We start from the raw sequence: 24184 nt of genomic DNA, 5'->3' as shown, positions 1-24184 counted from the left end.
TTATCTATTTCATAACTTTTCAATCTTATCCTGTTTTACTCTGTGTGTGTAAGTGGTTTTATATTATTATGTCATCTTTGACTATTTTTTAGGTGTAAGATAAAGTAATTTGTACTTTTGACTATTTTATTCTGTACGAAATATGTAATGTTATATTTTTGTAATTTTTTTTTTGTATCTATGGACCTTTTTCTCCCCGGGCCTCCATTGAAAATGGACTTCTGTCCAGTTGGACTGTACCGGTAAACAAATGTCAAATAAATAAATAAATCTTCAGGCAAATTTTCTGTTTTATTGCTGTTATTGTAAGCACTTTGTGTGGAGTAAGGAAGCAACATGCTGGTGGTATTAAACATTATTTGTTGTAAATGATATTGGAAAATACAGAATCTGATACAGATTAATATAACATGATATTTTGTAAAATGTCATTCAGCACTTTTTTGATGACCCTGAAGGGAAGATAGAACTGCCACCATCCCTAAAAGTCCACACATGGAAGCGTCCACTTGAATTTATCACAAGAAAGGTAAGAATCACATGATTAAATTGAAGTATGTATTATGTTTCACATACAGCTAAGACACTTTTATTTTCTAATGACTCTAATTTTGTGTTTAGTATCCTAGCTGGAGACAAATGTGTATATTGAGTTTTAAAATATTACTGAATTTACATATATATGGTAACAGTGAATTTGTTCACTTCAGTTTTAAGCAGTTCATGGATTATATTGTATGGCAAACAAGAAAATAGAAGAGATACTAGTTTTATATTTGCAGAATCGAAGACGATCCAGTTCATATACTGTATTGTGTGGACTGGTCATTGCAGGCACCTTTCTCTCAGCAACTTTTCAGTCTGTTGCAACTTCAGGGTCCTTCCCTCACCCCCATGATTCACTGCTTCCCACTTAAATCTTCATGCTGTATTTTCAAGCAGCAATTATGAGGTTTTTGCAGACTGAGTGACTGAATGAGAAAATCCTTTCAAAAATCAATTTTGTGACAGATAAATTATTAATTTTCTTCATGTTGTATCACATTTGTAACTTTTTTGTTATAATAAATCAAGCTATCATTTTTCTTCTTTCTCTTCTCCTCTCTTTCCCTGCCTGACCTGGTAATTGCACTCTCTTCTTTCTCCACTTTAACAGCATTGCTGTTTTCACCTAGTCAGTAGTTCATGAATTCTTTCATATAAATTCTAGAAAGTTTTTTTCCTAAGAATCTTATGAACTGTTGTTGGTTAGTTGAGGTGTTCCTTCAGTAGCTAGTAGACCATAACTGCAACCTTTATTTTAGTGTTACCATTCAGCTGTTTTCTTTTGGCAAATTTGTGTCAGTGTGATTCAACTTTAATATTACTGACTAGAGTAGTGGTACTAGGTCTTTTTCCCCATTTTTTGTTTATGCTATGCGATTACTGCATTTGTTGGTTGGAATTGCCTGTGGTACTGGCAGTAAAATGGGTAAGGATTGAGTCTATAGCTTCACTAAATGTCAACAAAAATGTGGCCATATGATTCCCTCCCAGGATTCATGCCATCTATGTGTCATCTACCTGGAGCCAAAATGGTTAGGTGCAAAATGTGATATGTGTAAAACCTTTAGTCTGTGAACCTTGCTTAACAGAATGAATGTTTATTTTCAAAGAGGTTCCAAAAAAGGATCCCCCCAAAGATGACATCTGTCCTTAGAAGAAAAAAGAGAAGTTTGGGCATCAGAAGGTAAGAAAGAAAATTCCAGTCACCCCTTTCCCAGCTAAAGTCTCCATATTGGAGGCTATTCATCCTGTTAAGCTGAGGCCTTCTCAAGTTTGGTGCCTCTAACTTCCTCTTCTTCAAGCCTGTTGTTGGTATGATAAGTTTTCTTCTGCACTGAGGTTAATCATGTCCCTCTCAGGGTCATTCTCAGTGTCAACATCAATGCCAATGACCTTCTCATTAGCACCAGCCCTCAGATATGTGCTGAAAGTTGTCAGGGACGAGGTGAATATGTCAACATCTATGTTAGCATATTCCTCAGCCTCAGTAGTTTTAGATTCAACTCCTCCAGTGCCGATGGTCAAAATGGGAGAGATGGTGCCTGGTAGAACTGCATATCTTCATCATATTGATCACTGCTGCAGTAGCCTTAGCTATATGATAGGATAAAACAGCAAGCCAGCTTACATAGCTTTAGGGCACCTTTCAGTCTCTCAAACTTTGAGGCAGCTGGAGCTGACTAAAAGACAAGTTTGGGCACCAAGCTCTTCAAAGCTTTACTGCCACCAAAGAGTACAGTTCTCTGAGGATTTTGAGCTTCGATGGTTGGCTTGTGCTGTTGCCTTTGCTAGGCAGATAGGTTCCCTTTGGGGAGAAAAACTTCCATTTAATAATTCTGTTTATTATTGATACTTCCCCCTGTAGGTAGTTATTTTAAAGGTAGGAGTTTGTATTTTAATGGACTGTCCACATGACTGTACTCCTCTTTTGAATGGGAGCGCTCCTTTTTTTCTCAGAGCTCACAAGCTGTTTATTTTTTCTGTGGCGAAATTATGTATCTGATGTCAATTTTCATTCATTCCTCAACCATTGGGTTCGGATCCGAACCTCAGATCTGACTCGGACATTACTGAAGCTCGTGGCCAACTGAAACTCCTGAGCTCCTCCCTACCCTTAATGCACCAACTCCTAACATACCTCAGATCTCGGATGCTGCTTTTTGTGAATAGATGTGGTCCGCATTGCTGTCTAGTGAATTTAAAGATGTTTTATTTGAACATTTTTTTCTTTGGTCCTGTTTCTCCCTTTGTCCACTTAGTATATTTTTTGATTACCATTGCTGGTATTTTTCCTTTTAATATCTCCATTTATTAAAATTTAACACTTCTCTTTTTCTGTAACTTTTTCCTGCTATACCGTTGGTGTATTCTACCATTGCTGGTATGTTTTCTCATGTCCTCCTTACCCATTCTATATAAAAAAAAATCTTGCTATTTCTGTTTTTTCAAAATGTCAGCAAAAGGCTTTAAAAAGTGTAGAAATATGGCCATAAGCTACCGATCACGAACCAAACCACTGTACAGACATAGTAACTAAAAAATATCCAACAGCCACAGGACCCGGAGCCAACTACAATCACCAACGAACTTTAATATTCTTTAAAAAAACAACTCCAACCAAGCGCTTTCACCTAGCTTCTGCTAGGCTTTCTCAAGGACTGAGTACAGTTTACTGTGGGCTGGGACACATGATGAACTAGAAATGTTTATACAGTTCATCAATTCCAGCACGAATTTTTTGAGATTCACTTATGAAATTGATTTAAATGAATTATATTATTTAGACATCAGATTAATGAAGGATTATGCTAATTCGAAATTTCAGTCTCAAATATTTAGGAAACCGACTTTTTCTAATGCTTTTTTATATTTTAACAGTGGACACCCTTTTTATCAAAAAAAGGGCATTATCAAAGGACAGTTAATTAGGGCCTCAAGAATGTCTAGTCTAACGGAAAGTTTTAATATGGAGAGTGATATCCTCAAAGGATTATTTTTGGAGAAAGGATACCCAGAAGACTTAATAGACAGTATGATTCAAGAAGTCAGGAACAACAGGGAAGCAAAATATCCACCTTTATTAGGATTAGGTAACACAGCATCACAGAAAGGACAACAAGAAAAGAAGTTTGATGTTGAAAATAGAAATAATTTTGTGCTTACTTTTTCCAATAAGACACAAGAAATAGAAGCAATTATTTTAAAATATTGGCCGATTTTGGGGATGAATGAGGATTGGAAGGAATTATTTTTGGGAACCCCTCATTTTATAAGAAAGAGAGGACATAATTTAAAGGAATGGTTTGAAAAGAAGGAAAATGTTAAAACGAACAAGAATAAAATGGGGACATTTAAGTGCAATCACTGCAATCAATGTTCTGCCATGTTAAACCAAGGTACATTATACGTACCCCAGAGGAAATTCTTGGTTAGATCGCACAATTATTACAACTGTGCATCAAAGGGGGTGGTGTATTTAGGGGTCTGTACCCTTTGCTTAGGTTTTTGTATTGGCAAAACAGAAAGACCCCTAAGAATAAGGGTGTATGAGCATTTTTATGACATCGCCAGTGGTAAAGAAATGAATGCTTTCTTTAAGCATTCGCAAAAATGTAGGGAGATGAAATTGAAATTTATGGTACTGGAACAGATCACCCCAGAAGTGAGAGGAGGGAGCTGGGAGACATGGTTGGAATACCGTGAATTGTATTGGCAGCTTAAATTAGATGCTACAAGGTTCCCAGGACTAAATGAAAACATTAATATTGCACCAGTTTTAAAACTAAGGAAAGCTAGGCTTTAAAGTATTCAAATGGGGTTGAACATGGGAACAAAAAGTTTTTATATGATAGAATGTAATTTTAATGTTTGGGATTTAGTAGTTTTTTAATTAATTGTTAAATTGTTTGAGAATAATTATGTAATTGATTAATTGTTGACCAGCTGACGTTAAAACAATGTATTTAAATGATGAATGAATGAATGTATTTGTACTCAGTCCTTGAGAAAGCCTAGCAGAAGCTAGATGAAAGCGCTTGGTTGGAGTTGTTTTTTTAAAGAATATTAAAGTTCGTTGGTGATTGTAGTTGGCTCCGGGTCCTGTGGCTGTTGGATATTTTTTAGTTACATGGCCATAAGCTACCTTGTTCGGCTGCTCATGATCTTTGCATCTATTGTTTAGGCCCAGAGCATCTTAATGTTGAATGCAGTACTTGCAAAAGCTTTAATCCACTAGCAATAGTGGACTGTAAAAATAAGCTGATTCTCAAGAGATGTCATCCTGTTTCTTTTTTGGAAACCATTTCTGGGGTTCAACCCCGTAAGATCACTTCCAGGGAGGCTACAATAAAGTTCCAAAGAAGTCAGGATCTTTGACTCCATCCACAACAGAGCCATCACAAAAGAAATTCAGGTTGGATCCAAAGCCTTCCGGCTCAAAGACTTTGACAGGAGCCCTTAAAATGTCCTTGGATCCAAGTATGTTGGATCCTAAATCACTACCTCAGACCCGATACTCTCCCTCCGTAGATCCAGTACTGTCTAGGGTCCCATCTCCCTTCTTAGAGAGATGGTGTTCCAAATCATTGTCAATTTCTTCATCTTGTTCTTCCAGGATTGTCACCAAAGCAGACATGGATAGACTCGTCCAGCTCTAACCCTCCAGTATCAGCTCCTTCTCCAATTTGACTCTTCATTTCAGAGTCCTTGTATCTGAGTTTGCTGAAATGGTCTGGATTGGATCTGAGGAGAGTTATGTCCTCAGATCTGAGGGTTTCTCTGAGCGCCCTGGCTCCGATGAGTTCAGAGCCAAGTGGCTTTCAGAGCTGTCACTCTTCAGTCAGATCTGAGGTGTTGGAGTCAACTCCAAAGTTTTTTGAGCCATCTCTGCCCCTTGGAGCCTCATATTTGGACAGCTTGGCTCTGACCTCTGCCTTTGAAGGATTGCCTTCAGGGCAGATGGAACTGATGGAGCAGAAACATGACTTCTCAGCTCCATCGGCTTCCTTCTCCCTGAGAAGGTCTGCCTTTGAGGTAGTGGAGAGAGTGTTCTCTGCTTTGGCAGGAGGGACAGTCTTTCACCCCTTGGATCTTTCTTCAACATCTCATGTGTCTCTCGACTCCACAGAGACAACCAGTCTAACCTCTCCAGGGTACCAAGCAGGGTATCACCATTTCTTCCAACACAAAAAGAGGCACTTAGAATTCCCACAGGAATCTACAACAGAAGACACCAATTTCAACAAAGGAGAAGGATCCCTAGAAACCCTAGATCACCACCTGAAGACGTCTCATTTGGAGACTTTCTAGAGATCCTCAAACAATGGGGTGGTTAGTCCTCCCAGAATCATTCTCCAGAGGAATTGGTGTTCATGGAGGCGTTTGAATCTGGCCCATCTTCCTCCTGGGTAATTCCACCCACTGATGAGCTCATTGATTTGATCATTAAGCAGGCATGTAAGGATCCTGATGTAGTTGAACCCATCCCCAAGAGACCAAACCAAATTCTGGCACCACTGACAGGAAAGGAATTCTGGAGTAAGGGAGTACCCATAGATGCCATGGTCATAGCTGCAGCCACAAAGAATGAGCTTGCAGAACAAAATTCCACTGTCTATCCCCCTAACAGAGAGTCTAGAGCTTTGTACAGATTTGGGAAGTATGTCTACTCTTCAGCGACTTTTGCTCTTAGGTCGCTGAACTATTGGGCATATTTCACTAGGTTGCAAAGAGATTTGATAAAATAACTGGCAAATATTCTTTTAGGGATCACAACTGCCAAGTCTCAAGCTTCAGTGGCCTCACAGTTGGCAACCCTTCAGTCCATTTCAAGTTCATCCTTGAAGCTTATCTTTCATACAGCTGAGGGTACCTCAAGAGCAGCAGATTCAGGCATCTCAGTAAGGAGGCATGTCTGGATGCCCTTGTATGATTTTACTGAGCCCTTCAACTCTTCTTTCATTAATGCTTCTTTGACAGACCTTCCTTAGTTGGCTCCAAAGTAAAGGACACACTCTCCAGATGTGAAGAATTTGGAAAGATTCTCTCTGCTGTAGGAGTACATTTTTGACCTCTCAAAGGACCTTCTCTAGGAACCAATGAGAGGGATAGAAAATGTGGTTCAAAAATCTCAGTGTCCTTTCCAAGATCCACATGGAGATAATTCTATCAGAGGCAGAGGGGGAAACGCTAATAGAAGACACTGCCCATGCAACAGAGGTGGCACACAAAACCAATGGTCTAGAGACACGTTCTCTGACAGGCCCTACCAGCACTCCTGAAAGGAGGCCCAGTTGTCTCCCTTTGGAGGCAATTGAGGGTCATTTATCCCTCCACCAGAGTGCCTGGCTAGATATCAGAGAAGATACATGGGTGCAGAGGATTATTTGCACACTTTATGTAATTTTCTTTTCCCTTCCACCCCCATCCTCACAAAGGTTTCCCATGTTCCACACAATTATAAGAAAGCAGCAGCACTATAAACACTAAAGCTGCTAGAAAAAAGACATCCAAGAGGTCCCACCAGACCATAGAGAATCCAGAACTTACTCAAGATTCTTTTTAGTGCCGAAGAAAACCGGAGACTGGAAACCAATTCTGGATCACAGCAAATTGAACAAGTCAGTTAAAAACTCAAAGTTTCAGATGGTTACAGTTCAGTCCATCCCACTGTTTCTAGGCAAGGATGATTGGATGTGCGTGATAGACCTTCAAGATACATACTATCACATAAAAATGAACAGGTGGTCCAAAAGATTCTTGTGCTTCTGGCTGGGAGTCTGTCGTTACCAGTTCAGAGCCCTGCTCTTTGGTCTCACCACAGCCCCCCAGGATGTTCACCAAATGCATAACAGTGATGGCAGCTCACTTGAGATTCCAGGGATTCCAGGTGTTTCTGTATTTAGATGATTGGCTCATCACTACCCCAACCAGGCATCTACTCATAATAGCAAGAGACCAGGTACTCCAAACTTGCTCTCTTCTAGGAATTGCAACAAATTACAAAAAATCTCAGTTGCAGACATTTCAAACACAGGAGTTCATAGGGACTGTTTTAAGTACAGTATCTGCAGCAGCTTCAATTCCCATAGCCAGAGTAGAGACATTGAGACTCCAAGTCACGAAAACTGTTCACAGCACAAAAATTTCAGCCTGATTGATTCTTCAAGCCTTGGGGGCAATGTCAGCAGCCTTAATCATAGCCCCTCTGGCTAGATTTCATATGAGAATTCTTCAGTGGATGCTAACATCTCAACGGTCAATTCTTTATCAACGAATTTCAGTTCAAATAAGGATCACACAAGCATGCAAAAAATACCTTTGGTGGTGAATAAGATCAAATCAGGTTCAACAAACCAGCCATTCATTCTCCCTCAACCCAAGGCCTCAGCGACCATGGACGCATCCCATATTGGTTGTGGGTGTGGCACTTCCTGGGGAAAACAGTCCAAGGCACTTGGTCCTCCAAAAAGGCCAATTTGCATATAAATGTCCTGGAGATGAAAGCAATGCTTTTAACGTTGTAAGCTTTTCAGGATGCTCTGTTTCTGGGGACAATTGCGATTCAGACAGAAAGTATGTCAGTATTCTGATACATCAACAAACAAGGAGGAACCAGCTCTTACCCCTTGTGTTGAGAAGAGCTCAGAATGTGGCAGTGCTCATCCAACCACTTTCTGATAGCGGCATACATTCTGGGGGAGTCCAAAGTGATAGCAGACAAATTGAGCAGGTCCATTCTACTACCTCATGAGTGGTCTGCCAACAAGAAAGTGATGGAAGCAATTTTCCATCGGTGGGGCCAGCTTTGCTGTGATCGTTTTGTGCCTCCCCTAAACAACAAGTGCAACAGCTTTTTTTCCCCTAATCCCCCCACCAGTTGAATCACCGAGGGATGCTGTGCTCCACGATCGTCCCTCTGGTCTTCTCTATGCTATCCACCAACTCCCTTGATTCCCAAGTTTCTACAGAAAGTGGCAAGTTTGAAGAGTAAAGTCATCCTGATCGCACCTTACTGGCCTCAACAGGTTTGGTTCCCTTCCTTTGGCCTCATCTTCTTTACCCACCTTGAATTCTGGATCCAATTCCAGACCTGCTGTCTCACCCAACAGGCATGATTCATCTGAATATCTCAAACCTCAGGCTAACAGCATGTTTTTTCCACTTCCATTAATAGCCAGACAACATATTCTCTTGTCTTCTGTACGTCCTATACTTTTGTCTTCCTGGAAAACTTCTACTAGAAAAATTTACAAAAGTAAATGGAAGAGATTTGTTTGTTGGGCGCATCAAAAACATATCCTATTTCAGCCCCTACACAAAGTGTTCTAGAGATTTTGGCCGAAATTTTCAATGAAGGAGCTAGCTCCTCTACCATTAAAGTTCAATGGGCAGCAATCTTTAACTTTCATATAGGAGATGACAATTCTTCCCTAGCCTCTGCTAAGATATGCAAAGCCTTCCTAAGAGGTACTGTTTTACTTAGACCACATTATAAAGAGCCTACTCCTCCATGTGATTTGAATCTTCTACTGCAGGCATTAATCCATTCCCCTTTTGAACCAGCAGAAATTTTTTAAATTAAATTTTGACTTGGGAAATGATATTTCTGGTGGCTATTACCTCTGCCAGAAGAATTTCAGAACTTCAAGCATTATCCTCTAAACATCCTTACTTGATTTTCCATAAGGATAGGGTGATACTAAAGACCAACCCTTCCTACCTTCCTAAGGCGGTGTCAGAATTCAGTATCAGTCTATTAACTTGCCAATTTTCTTTCCAAAATTTGAAAACAAAGGTGAATATATGTTACACTTGCTGGATGTTCATAGACAATTGCAGTTCTACTTACACAGAGCAAAAGAGATTAGAAAGTTTGATCAGTTATTTATATCATTTGCAGACAACAAACTAGGCAAATCTGTTACAAAGGCACGATTAATTATTGACGGCATATCCTTTGTCTGTCATAAATTTGGCATTCCGTTATCAAAAGATAAGAGCCCACTCTGCTAGATCTATGGCAATCTTGTCAGTATTTTTATCCAGCCGTTCTGTGGATGGCATGTGCAGCTGTTACTTGGGATAATCCTCATACTTTTATTATTCCTTACAAATTGGATCTAGTCTCATGAGGAAGAGAAGCCTTTGGGTCAACCATACTCAGAAATATCCTTCCTTAGAGTCCAGTCAGGATTTCAGGTGGCTGGGGAATCTGTTCCAGTGATTGAGGAAAGAATGAAAATTGACAACATCAGATAAAGAAGTTATGTATGTACCATGACGTTCCATCTATCTTGTCCATTTTCATTCTTCCTCAGCTTCCCACTCAACAACCCCCAACCTTTGTCATCATGGACATTTGGAAGAATGAGATATTATAAAGACAATACAGTGTTTTGTACTGAGCTCCAGATATTGGTTTCCTTTGTCAGGAACATTGTTCTAATATTTCTTACTTATGTCATCTAGCAAACAAGATCTGAGGTATGTTAGGGGTTGGTGCATTATGGGTAGGATGGAGCTTGTGAGTTTCAGTTGGACATGAGCTATGGTAACAGCCAAGTTGGATTTGAAGTTTGGATCTAAACCCAGTGGTTAAGGAAGAACAAAAATGGACAAAACAGATGGAAAATTAGGTAAGTATGGAACTTCTTTTTATTTTACTTTGTTGGGCTGGCTAAGTGTTTTAAAATGCTTTTTACTTTGTGTGAAAAAAATGAATTTTAATGACTTGTTTTACTGGCATTTGCTGCTTTTTTTCCCTGAAGAAAGAGGCCTCATTTTTGCCTGGACCATGGAACAATCTCTTGGTCCCATGGTCTGTCCTTCCTCCAGCCACAAAAAGAAAAAGTTAAGTAAACAGCCTTTGCTGTCATAGCAGGCTATCCGTTAGCCTCAGCTGCAGGTGGGTGACTCTGCTCTGGCTATTTGTTGTACCTCAGACCACACATCTTTTACTCTGGATCCCTCTCGTGTAGCAACTACAGCCCTATGGACTGAGGAGGGGGCTTAGCCACATCCTCTGTGGATGTTGGAGTTCCCTCAGAGGGCAAAGGAAAGCCACTTTTTTGCTCTTGGGAGAGGGAACAGGCAAGGCTTCCTTGTTTTGTCAGAATATTGTACTCATCCGTGGAGAAGCTGCTGTTGCCATTAATAACACTGTTGGCCTCATTTTTACTGTCAGAAAGAAACAGAAAACTAAACATAAATCTACTCCTCAAATTTCCTTCGACAGTAGTTTACTGGGTCTGGTTCAGGGTGTAATTCAGGCTATTGATCTTTCTTGCAAAGTGGTTTCTGGTAAAAGAAAGGATATGTCCTTTCTTGAAGATATTTAAGGTTCTGAATCTGCACAGGATGAATAAGTGACAAATACAGGGTTTTCTGATTTCTGATACAGACTTACCCTCCCTGTGATGGGTTCTGTTCCTCTGAGACTATTTATAGAATGTGCCTATGTTTTCAATGAAAGAACACCGAGGTTTCTCAGTTCTCAAGAAAATACTATGAGCTGCTATAGAAGGAATTTCCAGAACCTGCAGTCATTCCCCCAGTCAGCTTTAGAGGATGTGTGTGCTACTACTTGAATTTTTTGACAGTTAGCCAACTGCCCCTTAAAAGGCAGATAGGATGTATAAAGTTACTCATCTTTTACATTTTTATATACTCTTCCCAAACATGATCCAACAGCAATAGCTTTAGTTAATCTTTCTGCTGCTAAATGCTTGGTTAATTCCATTCCTACTATTTCTGATAAGGATGGAGAGATTATTGATAAGTATGGGAAAAAGTGTATGCTTCTGCAACTTTGATTTTCAGAATTTTGAATTGCCAGACTTGTATGTTAAGGTTTGTCTTTACTAATTGTGAAAGTATGAGGAATGCTTTCTCTGCTATTTCTTCTTGTTTAGAAAAAATCTGCTTTAAATAATTTATTTTTTTCTATCGGTCAAGTCACTATTCATTGTATACAGTGTGTGTATGGTGCTGTTGATACTACTTCGAGGGCTGCAGCCACTGGTACTATTTTGAGGAGGTTTGCGTGGCTGCATTCTCAAAATCTCACAGATGATATTATAAATGAGGTTATCTGGTTGTCAGTTTTCATTCTTTCAACAGTTGGGTTCGGATCCGACCCTTGCATCTGACTTGTCCGTTACCTTATCTTGTGGCCACCAGAAAGCTCTCAGGCTCCTCCCCTACCCATAATGCACCACCCTCTAACATACCACAGATCTCATTTGCCTCTTTTGTGGTTAGATGTGGTCACTTTCAGCTCTCAAGTGTTTAGGGTGGGAGGTAAGTTCAAATCATTTAATACTTTTTTATTGCTTCAGAATTTTATAGTTCTTATTCCTGTAAATTATAGCTTATATCTCATACCTCCCTATATTTTGCATGTTTTTTTTTTTGTGTATTCCTGCTTACTGTTGTTGTTAAGTGTGACGATGTGAGGTATTGCCAACCATCCCAGGAGAAGCAAGGCAGTGGATGCATAACATATGCCAGTACAGCTAGCTAGAATTTTGTAAACAATTATATGTCATTTGTATATCAAACTGATTTGTACAGATGCGGTGTTGAACAATGTATTTGTAAAGCTGCTTGTGTCAAAAATGTGCCAACAGTATGCCCTGCTGGACAGAAAAAGAAATATTCTTGTATGTCAGACTATATTATAACTATTAAAATTAATATTGTAGCAGAGGATACTGGAAGAGACTAGGTTAAGCTCAGCTCCAGCTACCTTTGAAAAATAGCATGAAATTAAATTAGGTCATTTAGGCCATAAAGATTGTATCTTACAGTTCTGATTGCAGCCAGAGACAAAAATGTCTGTGTCACAGAATTGTTTATTAGCTCTTTTACTCTGGCTCCAGTTTGGTTTGTTTTATCAGTTATTTTCTTTATGTGTTTTTTAAGTGAGTTTTTGGTATTACTGTGAGCTGTAAATCATTTTACAAAGGAAACTTTGTCTGGATTTAATTGAGGTTTTGATACTTCAAATTCTATGTTTTAATATTTATTACTGACTTAAAATACAAAATCAATGGCTATATGGTAATGGCTGACATTTAAACTTCATTTAGAGAGCTTTAGTATAATGTGGACCTAAGTCTGTCTCCTCAAAAGAGCTCTTGTTAGAGCTGGTACATCATTTTAAGGTAGAGGATTGACAGCAGTTCACCAAAGCTATCGGCTTTTTACATTCGGCTATTGCTACACGAAGTAGTGTGATAGTTCCGTTTTTCAAGTACTACAGTTTTGTTTGGTGTCTGTAAAGTCTGTCTCCTTACAAAAGCTCTTTTTAGAGCTGGTATTCAAGGTGCATGGTAAAGGATTGACAGCATTTCACCTTAGCACATTTATTATACAGCGGAAGCAAGAAGAGCAGCTTCTAAGTACTTGTTCACTGACTTTAAACACATTCGTGACTGTTAATAACATATGGAGATATTTGGCAAGTCTATCAGCTGATCTTTATTAATAAGGAATCATTTAAATTGTAAAAACTGACTTTATATGCTGAGCCATTAACACCAAAAGGGGCACGGCAGTTTTTTTTGGACAGTTGATTATTTAGTGTCTGTAAGTCTGCCTCCTTACAAAAGATCTTTTTAGAGATGGTATTTAGTGTGAAATGGTAAAGGATAGACAGCATTTCACTTTATTGCCACTCAATACGGGTGAAGCAAAAGTATCTGCTCTTGAGCACTGATTCTTCAGTTTGTACTTGGTTTATTAGTGTCGGAAGTTATTAGGACACTCAATACTTCCTTTTTTACTTGATCTGGTTTTCATTAAAAAATTATATCCAGTAATATGACTACCCAGGCTACAAGTATTGGTGATGTCAGCATCTACCCTACACTGGAAGATGTGAATACATTGACTACAATGTTGCAGTAAGTTATTTTAAAGGCACAGGATTTACTAAAGAGAATGAATGGCAAAGGAGGGTTTCGAGCACAACACTACAACAGAAATGGCTCTCACCAAACTCCAAGCCACAACCGAGAAATGCTTTACTATTGTAGAAAAATGGTTCTCCGAATTAAAACTCTTACTTAATCCTTCTAAAACCAAGCTACTGTTATTTTTCCCCACTGCAAATACCGCTTAAGGTAAAGAACCACTAAATGCCAATAATCCCAACCTTCCAAGTGTCTTCTACCAATGGTACCATTATTGAACCGGTCTCCAACACCAAACTACTAGGTGTGACCATTGACCACAAACTAAAATTTGACACACATGTCAGCCTTACCATCAAGTCTGTAAACAAGAAACTCGGGTCCATGTATAGAATAAAGAACTTCTTAACCCCACACACCAAACTAACAATCGCACGCATCCACTTACTTCCCACCCTCCTTTATGCCTCCCCAGTACTCTCATTTCTCAACAAGAGTGAGCTCAATAAACTTTCTACAGCCTATAACCATATAGCCAGATTTATAACGGGAATGCCTTATCAAACCCATCACTGCCTAAACCTAAAATCACTTGACTGGCTAGAATTGCCCTATATACTCAAATTCAACCAACTTGCTGAGGCATTCAAAATAATGAATCAACCTGACAAAACCCCCTCATTGAGCAAAGTACTTACCCCCTACTCCAACCTCACTTGCCTCAGATCATCTAAAAGCCTCCAAGTGCAAACCATTAAATCCAACAACTCGGGAGGTGACGCTCTCTATGCTAATTCCATTGGAAAACTCTGGAACTCCCTTCCAAGCAAACTAAGACTCTTGACCTCTCTAAATCAATTCAAAAATCACCTTAAAGAATTCCTTAAGTCCCACTGGCTATGCTCCTGTACTAAACCAGACTAGCACCAAACGTCCAACACCTCCCAGCCTCTTACCATCCCAAAATCTTTCTCTGTCCCAGAAGGAAGCACTTTGTAACCTTCTTAGATTAACTACAAAAGCCTCCACTGGTTTCCTAATGGAACTGAAGTCAATTTGTGTTTATGTCTATATGTTACTAATATGTTCACTTGCCTGCACCTCTAGGCAACAGAATGCATAACCAATTGTTTATATATCTTATGTGTATAATATTTACCTTTGCCTGTATATGATATGCACCTTCTTTGTATATGTTATGTACCTTTCATTACTTCTGGAGCTTTTCTCCCTGGGCCTCTACTGAAAAAGGACATGTATCCAGCTAAACTAGCCCGGTCAACAAATGTAAAATAAATAAAAATAAATAAAATAAATGACGAGGGTACATTAGTTAATGAAGAAACATACAGAAATGGTGTGCCATTAATGGATTTTTTGGAAAGAAGGGATAGAAACCCTTTCATTGATCTGAACAGCAATAGTTTTTCTAGAGACATTAGCATGTTTAACAAAGACACACCGGATTTTAAAAATCAGATGTGAGAGTGTTCAATCTCGCCTTTGTTCTTACACATGGGTTCGGAGCCGATCCTCGGCTCCGTGTCGGCCGCCTGCAAGCTCTGCATCGAGAAGAAGCTCGAGATCACCTAATACCCACAATCCCCCTCTGCCTTTACCTCAGATCTAGTTTGCCGCTGCAGCGTTCGCATCACTGGGTCGAGCTCGAGCACCTCAGATAAGATTTAGAATTTTATTCTTATTTTTTCTCTGGTACTTTAGTATTAGAAACTGTTTAATAATAATTTGTGTGAGTGTGGTAAGGTATAGGGAAATCTCGGTTCCGTTTAAGTTATATAACTTAGTCAGAGTTCTCTTCGGGGCCTACCTCCACTCTTTGGATTTGACAACTGGATTGACACATTACTGGATTTGACAATTTTACCGGACTTGACTGTTTTTCTGGATTTGACTATATTTCACCTATCTTTGACATGTCTGAAAAGGCCAAATCAGGTTTCAAGCGTTGCCAGTGTGGGCAAAAAATGTCAGTAACTGACAACCATAGTTCCTGTGTCTACTGTCTTGGCCCTCTCCACCTGCAAGAAGACTGTTCTATTTGTCATTCTTTCAGTGGGAGGGTCATGACAGATAGGCGCAGGAAGTTAATGGACAGGGGTTTATTAAAACCTTCCTTTCAGGAGGCTCTGGATGCTTCTGACCAGGCATCCAAGTCCTCGAAGGAATCGAAGACGTCGGAGCCCAAGTCATCGGCTCCGAGCTCTTCCACTAAAGTTAGATCACCGGTTCCACAGACTTCGGGGCCGAGTGTTCAACTGGTGTCAGTTTCCGAGCCTCGAGTCTTGGAACCGGTGATGGAGCTCCCTCCTTCGACACTATTGAGGTCGGCTCCGTCTTCGGTTCCTTCGACCCGTTCTTCTAAGCTTTCTGATATCGATGTGGACCGTGTGGTGCAGAAGTTATTGGAACATTCGGCCCTATCCAAGCTTATTTCTGTTTCCACCCAGTTGGTGTCGAAACTTGAAGGCCTCCCATTGTCTCCATCCGTTCCTCCTCCGAGACCTGTCCAGTCTTTGGAGCCAGAAAAGGTTGATCTACTGGTTGTGGAGCCCTCGGGTCCAGAACCGTCCTTTTCTCGGTCTGTTCCTTTCACCTCGACTCCGTCGGACCCGGTACCGGAGTCTCGGAGCCGACGGTCTGTCCTTGGTTCCGGGGCCGAGAGTCGAACCGACGTTTCGGTTCCGACTCTTCCCCTCGGGGCCTCGGCGCGGATCGATTCGGCTCCGTCCTCGGGGTCGATGCCTTCGGTGCCTGTCTCTGGGATTCTTCCCATTTCTTCGGAACCGGGAGATTCTTCGACTCGGGACCCGGGGGCCTTCGATCTTATGAGGAAGGTGTTGTCTACCCAGACAACCACATCAGTAGAAGCATCCTCTCCTCCCTGTAAAGGACCGTTATCTTCCTCTGCACCAACGGCCACATCCAAGCGTCGAGCACCGGTGTCTCAGCCACCCCTGGAGGGTGCCCCCTCTTCCTCGGAGGCTTCTTCGGATGCTCCCCCGAAGAGGTCCCTAGGAAAAGATTGTGTAAGAGGAGACACTTAGATTCTCCACAGGAATCTTTAACATCCGATACTGACTTGGATGAGTCAGAAGGGTCCCCAAAGTCACCTACGGAAGATGTCTCTTTTTCTGACATCTTGGAGATTCTTAAGCAGAGAGGTGATTGGCAGTCCCTCCCCCCTTCTGAGGATGAGTCAGTACTGCTGAAGGCATTTGGTGCTCGCCCTTCCTCCTCCTGGGTCACTCCGCCCTTCGATGAGTTAATGGAGTTGATTGCTCGAAGGGCGTGGGAGACACCTGACACGGTGGAACCAGTCCCTAGGAAGCCTAATAAGTACATCACTGCACCCCAAGACAAGGCTTACCTCACTAAAGGAGTTCCAGTAGACGCCATGGTGGTGGCAGCGGCCACGAAAAAGGAGATGTCGGAGTCTTCCTCATCTGTCCATCCGCCTAACAGAGATTCTAGGACTATGGACAGATACGGGAAGCGCATTTTTAGTTCAGCGGCTTTTTCTATGCGTTCCCTGAACTATTTGACTCATTTTACACGCTTACAGAGGGATCTAGTCAAAGAGTTGGGAGATACCCTCCAGGGTACTACAGATGCTGCGGTCTCAGAGAAAGTTTCGGCACATCTAAATACCCTTACATCCATTGTTAACTCATCCATGAGGCTGATATCATACACAGCCGAAGGATCGAGTAGGGCAGCGGCTTCAGCGATTGCTCTTCGTAGGCAATCCTGGATGCGCTTATGTTCGTTTGCGGAAGCCTTCAAGTCTTCCTTTACTAACGCCCCATTTGATGGTGCCACACTTTTTGGCCCTAAAGTAAAGGAGACCCTTACCCGGTGTGAACAGGAGGGAAAGACTCTGTCTGCTGTCGGAGTCCGTTTTTCCACCCCTTCCGGACCGTACCCCAAAGGGCAACGTGGTGGGAAAATGTGGTTTCGAAAACCCCAAGGATCTTTCCCAGGCACACAGGATGATGCCCCCTCTAGAGGCAGAGGAGGGGGCAGAGGTGGAAGACGCTGCCCGGGCGGCAGAGGGGGTCCGCAAAACCAAGGTGACAGGGATACCCCCCCTGGTAAACCTTTTCAGCACTCCTGAGAGGAGGCCCGACTGTCCTGCTCTGGAGGCAGTCGGGGGTCGCTTAGCTTTGTACCCTCAGGCCTGGCAAAACATTGCTACAGACAACTGGGTAAAAAGCGTTGTTACCAGAGGTTACAAAATACCATTCCTATCCACCCCCATTCCAAAGAAAAAACTCCCAGATGTACCACCCCATCTGCGAGACCCAGCAGCTATAGAAATTTCAAAGCTGCTAGAAAAAAGAGTCATCCAACCAGTCCCAGCGGACCAAATAGGATTCGGAACTTACTCAAGGTTCTTTTTAGTTCCAAAGAAGACAGGGGACTGGAGGCCGATTCTGGACCTAAGCAACCTCAACACCTTTGTCAAGAAGGAAAAGTTCCGTATGGTCACGCTTCAATCGATCCTTCCATTCTTACAGAAGGACGACTGGATATGCTCAATAGATCTGAAGGACGCATACTACCACATCAAAATGGCCAGGGCGTCCAGGGATCATTTGCGCTTCCGGCTGGGAGCCAGTCACTACCAGTTTCGAGCCCTGCCTTTTGGTCTGACCTCAGCCCCCAGGGTTTTCACCAAATGCATGGCAGTGGTAGCGTCTCATCTGAGGCGCGTAGGATTCCAGGTGTTTCCGTATCTGGACGACTGGCTCCTGTCTACCACCACCAGGTGTCAACTGATACAGGCCAGGGATTACACCCTACAACTTTGTACTCACCTAGGAATTTCCGTAAATTTCGAAAAATCCTTACTACAGCCATCACAGCATATCTTATTCATAGGAGCGGAATTAGATACGCATCATTTGGTTCTAAGGCTTCCTACAGAAAGGATAGTCGCACTTCAAAACAACATTTCTCTCCTGCTGTCGTCCAAAAAGTCCCCGGCAAAGCTGGTTCTGAAGGTCTTGGGTCTCATGGCAGCTTCTCTCATTGCTATACCATTGGGAAGACTGCACCTGAGAGTTCTACAATGGCTCCTGTTTGCACAATGGTCATTCCAACAGCTACCCCTGACTCACGAAATTCTGATAACAAACACATGCAAATCACACCTAGCTTGGTGGCTTCAGACTTGCAACCTTTCCAGCGGAAGACCATTTGTGCTACCCACACCGTCAGCGACGATAACCACGGACGCTTCCCTGATAGGGTGGGGGGGCATCTTTCAGGGACAGACAGTCCAAGGCGAATGGACCAATCTGGAGTACAATCTGCACATCAATGTTCTAGAGTTGAGGGCAGTGTTTTTAGTGTTGCAACACTTTGCTCCCCTTCTTCCTCTAGGGACTATTGCAGTTCAGACAGACAACATGTCCGTAGTCTGGTACATAAACAAGCAAGGGGGAACCAGGTCTTATCAACTATGCAGAGAGGCCATGAGAATTTGGCAATGGGCGGAGTCCACGGGTCGCTTTCTGATCGCAACGCACATCCCGGGGTCATCCAACGTCATAGCCGACAGGCTCAGCAGAGCAATACTGTTGCCTCACGAGTGGTCTCTCAAACAGTCAATTGCGAACATGATATTTCGCAAGTGGGGCCAGCCTTCCTGCGATCTGTTTGTGTCTCCAATGAACGCCAAATGCAGGAGCTACTTTGCCCTATTACCCCCTCCAGGGGAAGTCCCCAGGGACGCGCTGGTGCACGATTGGCCCCCGGGTCTCCTGTATGCTTTTCCTCCTTTTCCCCTGATTGCAAAGTTTCTGCAGAAAGCCAGCAACCTTCAGAGGACGATAATCCTCATTGCCCCATTCTGGCCTCGTCAGATTTGGTTCCCCTTTCTATTGCATCACCGCATTCGGGGACCTTGGATGCTGGACCCAGAGCCAGATCTACTGACTCACTCGTCAGGAGTCCCTCACCCATCTCTCGAATCACTCCATCTAGCAGCTTGGCTGCTCCGCTTCCCTTTCTAGCCAGGTCTGATTCCCTTACACCGGCGGTTCAGAATATTTTAGTGGCTTCTCATAAAGCTTCCACTACAAAGACCTACACCAGTAAATGGAAACGTTTCATCTTCTGGGCTAATTCACATAATTTGGACCCTGTTATAGCCCCGTTGAACAAGATCTTGGAGTTTTTGACAGAACTGTTTCATGAAGGAGCTTCTCCTGCTACTTTAAGAGTGCAGTTGGCTGCCATTTCTAACTATCATGTGGAAGAATGTGGTGCGCCTATTATGGCTCACAGACTTTGTAAGGCTTTTTTAAAAGGATCTTTTCATATCAGACCACCAGTTAGAAGTCCTACATCACCGTGGAATTTGAACCTCTTACTTTCTAAATTGATGTTACCCCCCTTTGAACCAGCCTCAATTTGCCCATTTAAATTTTTATCGTGGAAAACTCTATTCCTGGTGGCCATTACATCCGCTAGGCGAGTGTCTGAGCTTCAAGCTCTTTCTATTAAACACCCTTATTTAATTTTCCACTCTGACAGGGTATCCCTTCGCACTAATCCATCCTTTCTCCCCAAAGTTTGCTCTACTAATAATATTAATCAGTCCATTGAGTTACCCACCTTCTTCAAAAACCACTCTAATAAATTAGAGTATATGTTGCACAAATTGGATGTCCATAGACAACTCAGATTTTATTTGGATAGAACAAAAGATCACAGGAAACCTGATCAACTGTTTGTAGCCTTTGCTGACAGCAGAAAGGGTGTAGCAGTTACGAAACGAACTCTTTCCAAATGGCTAACTGATTGTATCACATACGTTTATGAGGCTTCTAATCAACCATTATCAGTCAAACCTAAAGGACATTCTACGAGATCAGTGTCTACATCCTTAGCTCACGCAGCTCGCTTACCATTAGACACGATTTGTGCGGCTGCTACTTGGGCTAAACCACATACATTTATCTCTCATTACAAAGTGGACAGGGTTTCTAGGGATAGGGCAACCTTTGGTTCCACTGTGCTCAAGAACGTTCTCCGTGAGTTCCTCAGGATCATGGAGCTAGGGCGCTACCCATGTGTAGAACAAAGGCGAGATTGAACACTCTCACATATAGAAGTTATGTCCTTACCATAACGTTCCATGTGGAGTGTTCATCTCGCCTTGGTTATTACACTCCCACCCTTCCCACCCTTAGGAAGAACGTTCGATTTGGTGCCTGGTCTGGAGTATTCTCCTTCTGCAGTTGCATTAGTTGTATTATTTGATACACTTGTGTATATATGTATATATATATATATATGTATATAGATAATCCTATCATTAGGAAAATTTTTTGGTATGTGTGTGTGCTCTCTATGATTGGTTTGCTTGCAAACTAGATCTGAGGTAAAGGCAGAGGGGGATTGTGGGTATTAGGTGATCTCGAGCTTCTTCTCGATGCAGAGCTTGCAGGCGGCCGACACGGAGCCGAGGATCGGCTCCGAACCCATGTGTAAGAACCAAGGCGAGATGAACACTCCACATGGAACGTTATGGTAAGGACATAACTTCTATTTTCTCCTGTTGGAGAAGAAGGTATTGAAATACGTATGAAAATCAATATCTTTCTAAATGTATAGACTTGGGGATAATTCTCTTAGGGTTAAGGGTGTATGCATTCCCTAATGGGGCAAAGTTTGATAACTGTCTTTTTACCAAATTGATGGATTTATATAACAATACTGGTTTAAATGTGCTTAAATTACTTGTGCAATGGAATAATGAACAAACAAATGTTTTGAAAACTGATATTAAGAAATTGGATGGTACTCTTAGAGAACACCTGCTGATACACATGCATTTTCATCTGTTTAGTAAGCTAGAAGACAAAGTTAATAAGCACGTAGAAAATATAGTGAACAAGAAAAAGAGGAAGTTATTGAGAGACATTAATGCTTACCAGCAGAAGCAAGCATATTTAGTTAATAAAAAGAAAATTTATAGTAACAATAATTTTGGAAATAGGAATAATTTATATTATAAGACAAATTCTTTATATAGTTTGGATTCCTTTTCTGAATATAATAAGACCTCAACTAACATCAGTGATCAGCATGGTAACAGTAGGGAGAGTTTGACAAGTATATCTAGTGTTAGTAGTGAGGAAGATTCCCCTTTTTCTACTCAAGTTAGTGGAAACAACAGCCCCCCTCCCAATTAGGAAGCATTCACAGTAGTGGGGAAGAAAAAAGGAAAGGCCAAGGGGCGTTAACCTATTTGTATAAAAATTTCAACCTAAGTGATAGAACATTTACTAGAGATGAAATTGGTGTTCTAAAGAAAGGTTTTTTATTTTTAACAGCACACAGGGTTAGAATTACAGATACTGTTTTAGATTTCAAGTTATATGCCAGAAAATTAAATTTTAAATATCTCTATCGTGACATAACTACTAATAATAGTAGTCAATGGAAAAAGAAAAGTAATGTCAACCCTCCGTTGGTTAATACATTGAATACTTTTTCTACAATTTGTGAAAATGATATTTATAATTTATACAGTGGAGGTAGGTTTCATTAATCCAATTGTGACAGTAACTTGACAATAAAACAATCTGTTGCTTTAAAACAGCTAGTTTCTTACAACGATGTTAGATATATGAAAGCAGACAAAGGGCAGGATCTAGTTATTATGAATGTTGTTAAGTATAATGAAGCTATTAACATGTTGGCTGATACAAATAAATATAAAAAGTTTCTAGAGATGCAGTCAGAAGGAAATTTCAAAAAGTTGACTTAATACTTTTGGATTTATTACAACAGTATATTACTATCAATCTTTTAGAATTTCTTACTGTAGAACAGCCACAATTAGGGACCCTATTTGGTATTCCCAAAATACATCAAAATATTGAACAGCCCCTGTTTAGACCCATAGTGTCCGCTCCACATAGTAAAACATCAAAAATTTATATTTATTTAGATGAAATACTTAACCTTATAGTGCAGAATAGCAAATGGTTCTTGAAGGACTCCTGGATGTTTTTGGATGAATTAATGTTATATGAATTTCAAGGGGATGAGATTATGTTGTGTACTTTTGACATTTGTTCATTATACAGTGCAATAGAGCAAACTGAAGGTATAGAAATTATGAGGCTTAACCTTAATAAACATAGGAACTGTTTCAAACAGGATATTTTTGTGATATGTCAGCTTATGGCGTTAGTGTTAATGAACAATTTCTTTATGTTTGGAGAAGGAGTTTACCAACAGACAAGTTGGGTAGCAATGGGTGCACATGTTGCACCAGTGTTCGCTAACCTGGTCATATGTTGGTGGGAACTAGAATTCCTCACTAAATTAGAATTGTTTAAGTATGTTCGTTATTACAAATGATATATTGATGATTTGTTTTTCATCTGGGCAGGAAATAGTGAACAGTTGGCTGAATTGTTTAGCGAACTTAATGAGACAGTGACTTGGGCTCAAATTTACTATAGGCAATGTTGGAATGGATGTTAATTTTCTTGATGTTAAAATTACTATTGATTTTAACAGAAAAGCATTTAGTAGTAATATTTATCATAAAAAAATTACTAACAATTATTTACATTTTGAAAGTTTTCACCCAAAATACATGAAGCCTAATGTCTTTAAGGGACAAGTTATAAGACTCAGTAGGATGATTAGTGAGGAAGACAACTTTATTAGTGAAGTTGGTTTTCTCAGACAATTATTCATCGATAGAGGATATACTTAAAAGGATTCCGCCTATTTTAAAAGTTGGTTTTCACATTAATGTTACACATCAACATAATGAAGCCAGTGGTGAAATGTTAAGATATGCCTTTCCTGTACCTATGAGTACAGATGGGCCTAGGATCAAGGAAATTGTCATTGAAAATTAGAAAATTATTTTGGGTAATGAAGAACTTAGTAAAATAGTAAGGACCCAGCCAAGATTTATAAGTAAAAAAACTAAAAACCTGAAAGAATTGTTTGAGAGTGGACCTAAAATTGTTAAGAAAAATGACAATTTTTCTTGCTTTGGTACATTTCCATGCACTAATTGTACACAATGTAGATTTATGATGGGGGTACATAGTTATCACTTAAACATTTAAATTATACATTAACAGCAAAGGGGAGATTCAGCTGTCAAAGTGAAGGGCTTGTGTATCTTGCAGTGTGCTCCCACTGTGAGAATTTCTATATAGGTAAGACTATTAGAACACTGAACCATAGAGTTAGGGAACATGTTTTAGCCATTAAAAAGAAGGATCAAAGCAATGCCTTAGCCAAGCACTCAGTGAAGTGCATGCATTTTAAGAAATTTACTTTTTTTGTAGTAGAAAAAGTCAGTAAGGACAAACTTGTAGGTTCTTTTAATTACTTGTTAGAAAATATAGAGCTGAAATGGCAGATTTTTTGTGGGCGGATATTAATCCAGGCATAAATGATAAGATTTCTGTAAAAAGTCATTTAAATTACATGAACAATTGAATATGAATATATATATGCCTGTAACATGTTTATTTGTAAGTACATGTTTAAATTTATGAGTTTGAGTATTATACATTATTGATGTATTCAGTAGATAATTGTTAAAGTGTGTATACATTTTTAAGTGTATGGTCAGTTTTACTTTAAAAGACTGAGTATCAATTAAGGTAATTATATCATAATTAATTAGTCTTATAAAAGGCAATGGCTGTATG

The 24184-nt window shown here is 40.5% G+C and overlaps 1 protein-coding gene across 1 annotated transcript in view; it reads left to right on the top strand.

The window, feature by feature from the left end:
- The window catches only part of ADGB (androglobin), a 4124629-nt gene that overhangs the window by 175193 nt on the left and 3925252 nt on the right, over positions 1-24184 (top strand). The window contains exon 3 of the mRNA XM_044074542.1: positions 437-529. Within this exon, the coding sequence (XP_043930477.1) occupies positions 437-529 (93 nt within the window). The remainder of the gene's footprint in view (positions 1-436; positions 530-24184) is intronic.

Source organism: Protopterus annectens, chromosome 1.part0, assembly GCF_019279795.1.
Source record: "Protopterus annectens isolate FY-2018-M chromosome 1.part0, PAN1.0, whole genome shotgun sequence".
In the NCBI taxonomy this organism is placed as follows: domain Eukaryota; kingdom Metazoa; phylum Chordata; order Ceratodontiformes; family Protopteridae; genus Protopterus; species Protopterus annectens.
Note: the sequence above shows the minus strand (reverse complement) of the source record. Positions and strands in the feature narration are given on the sequence as shown.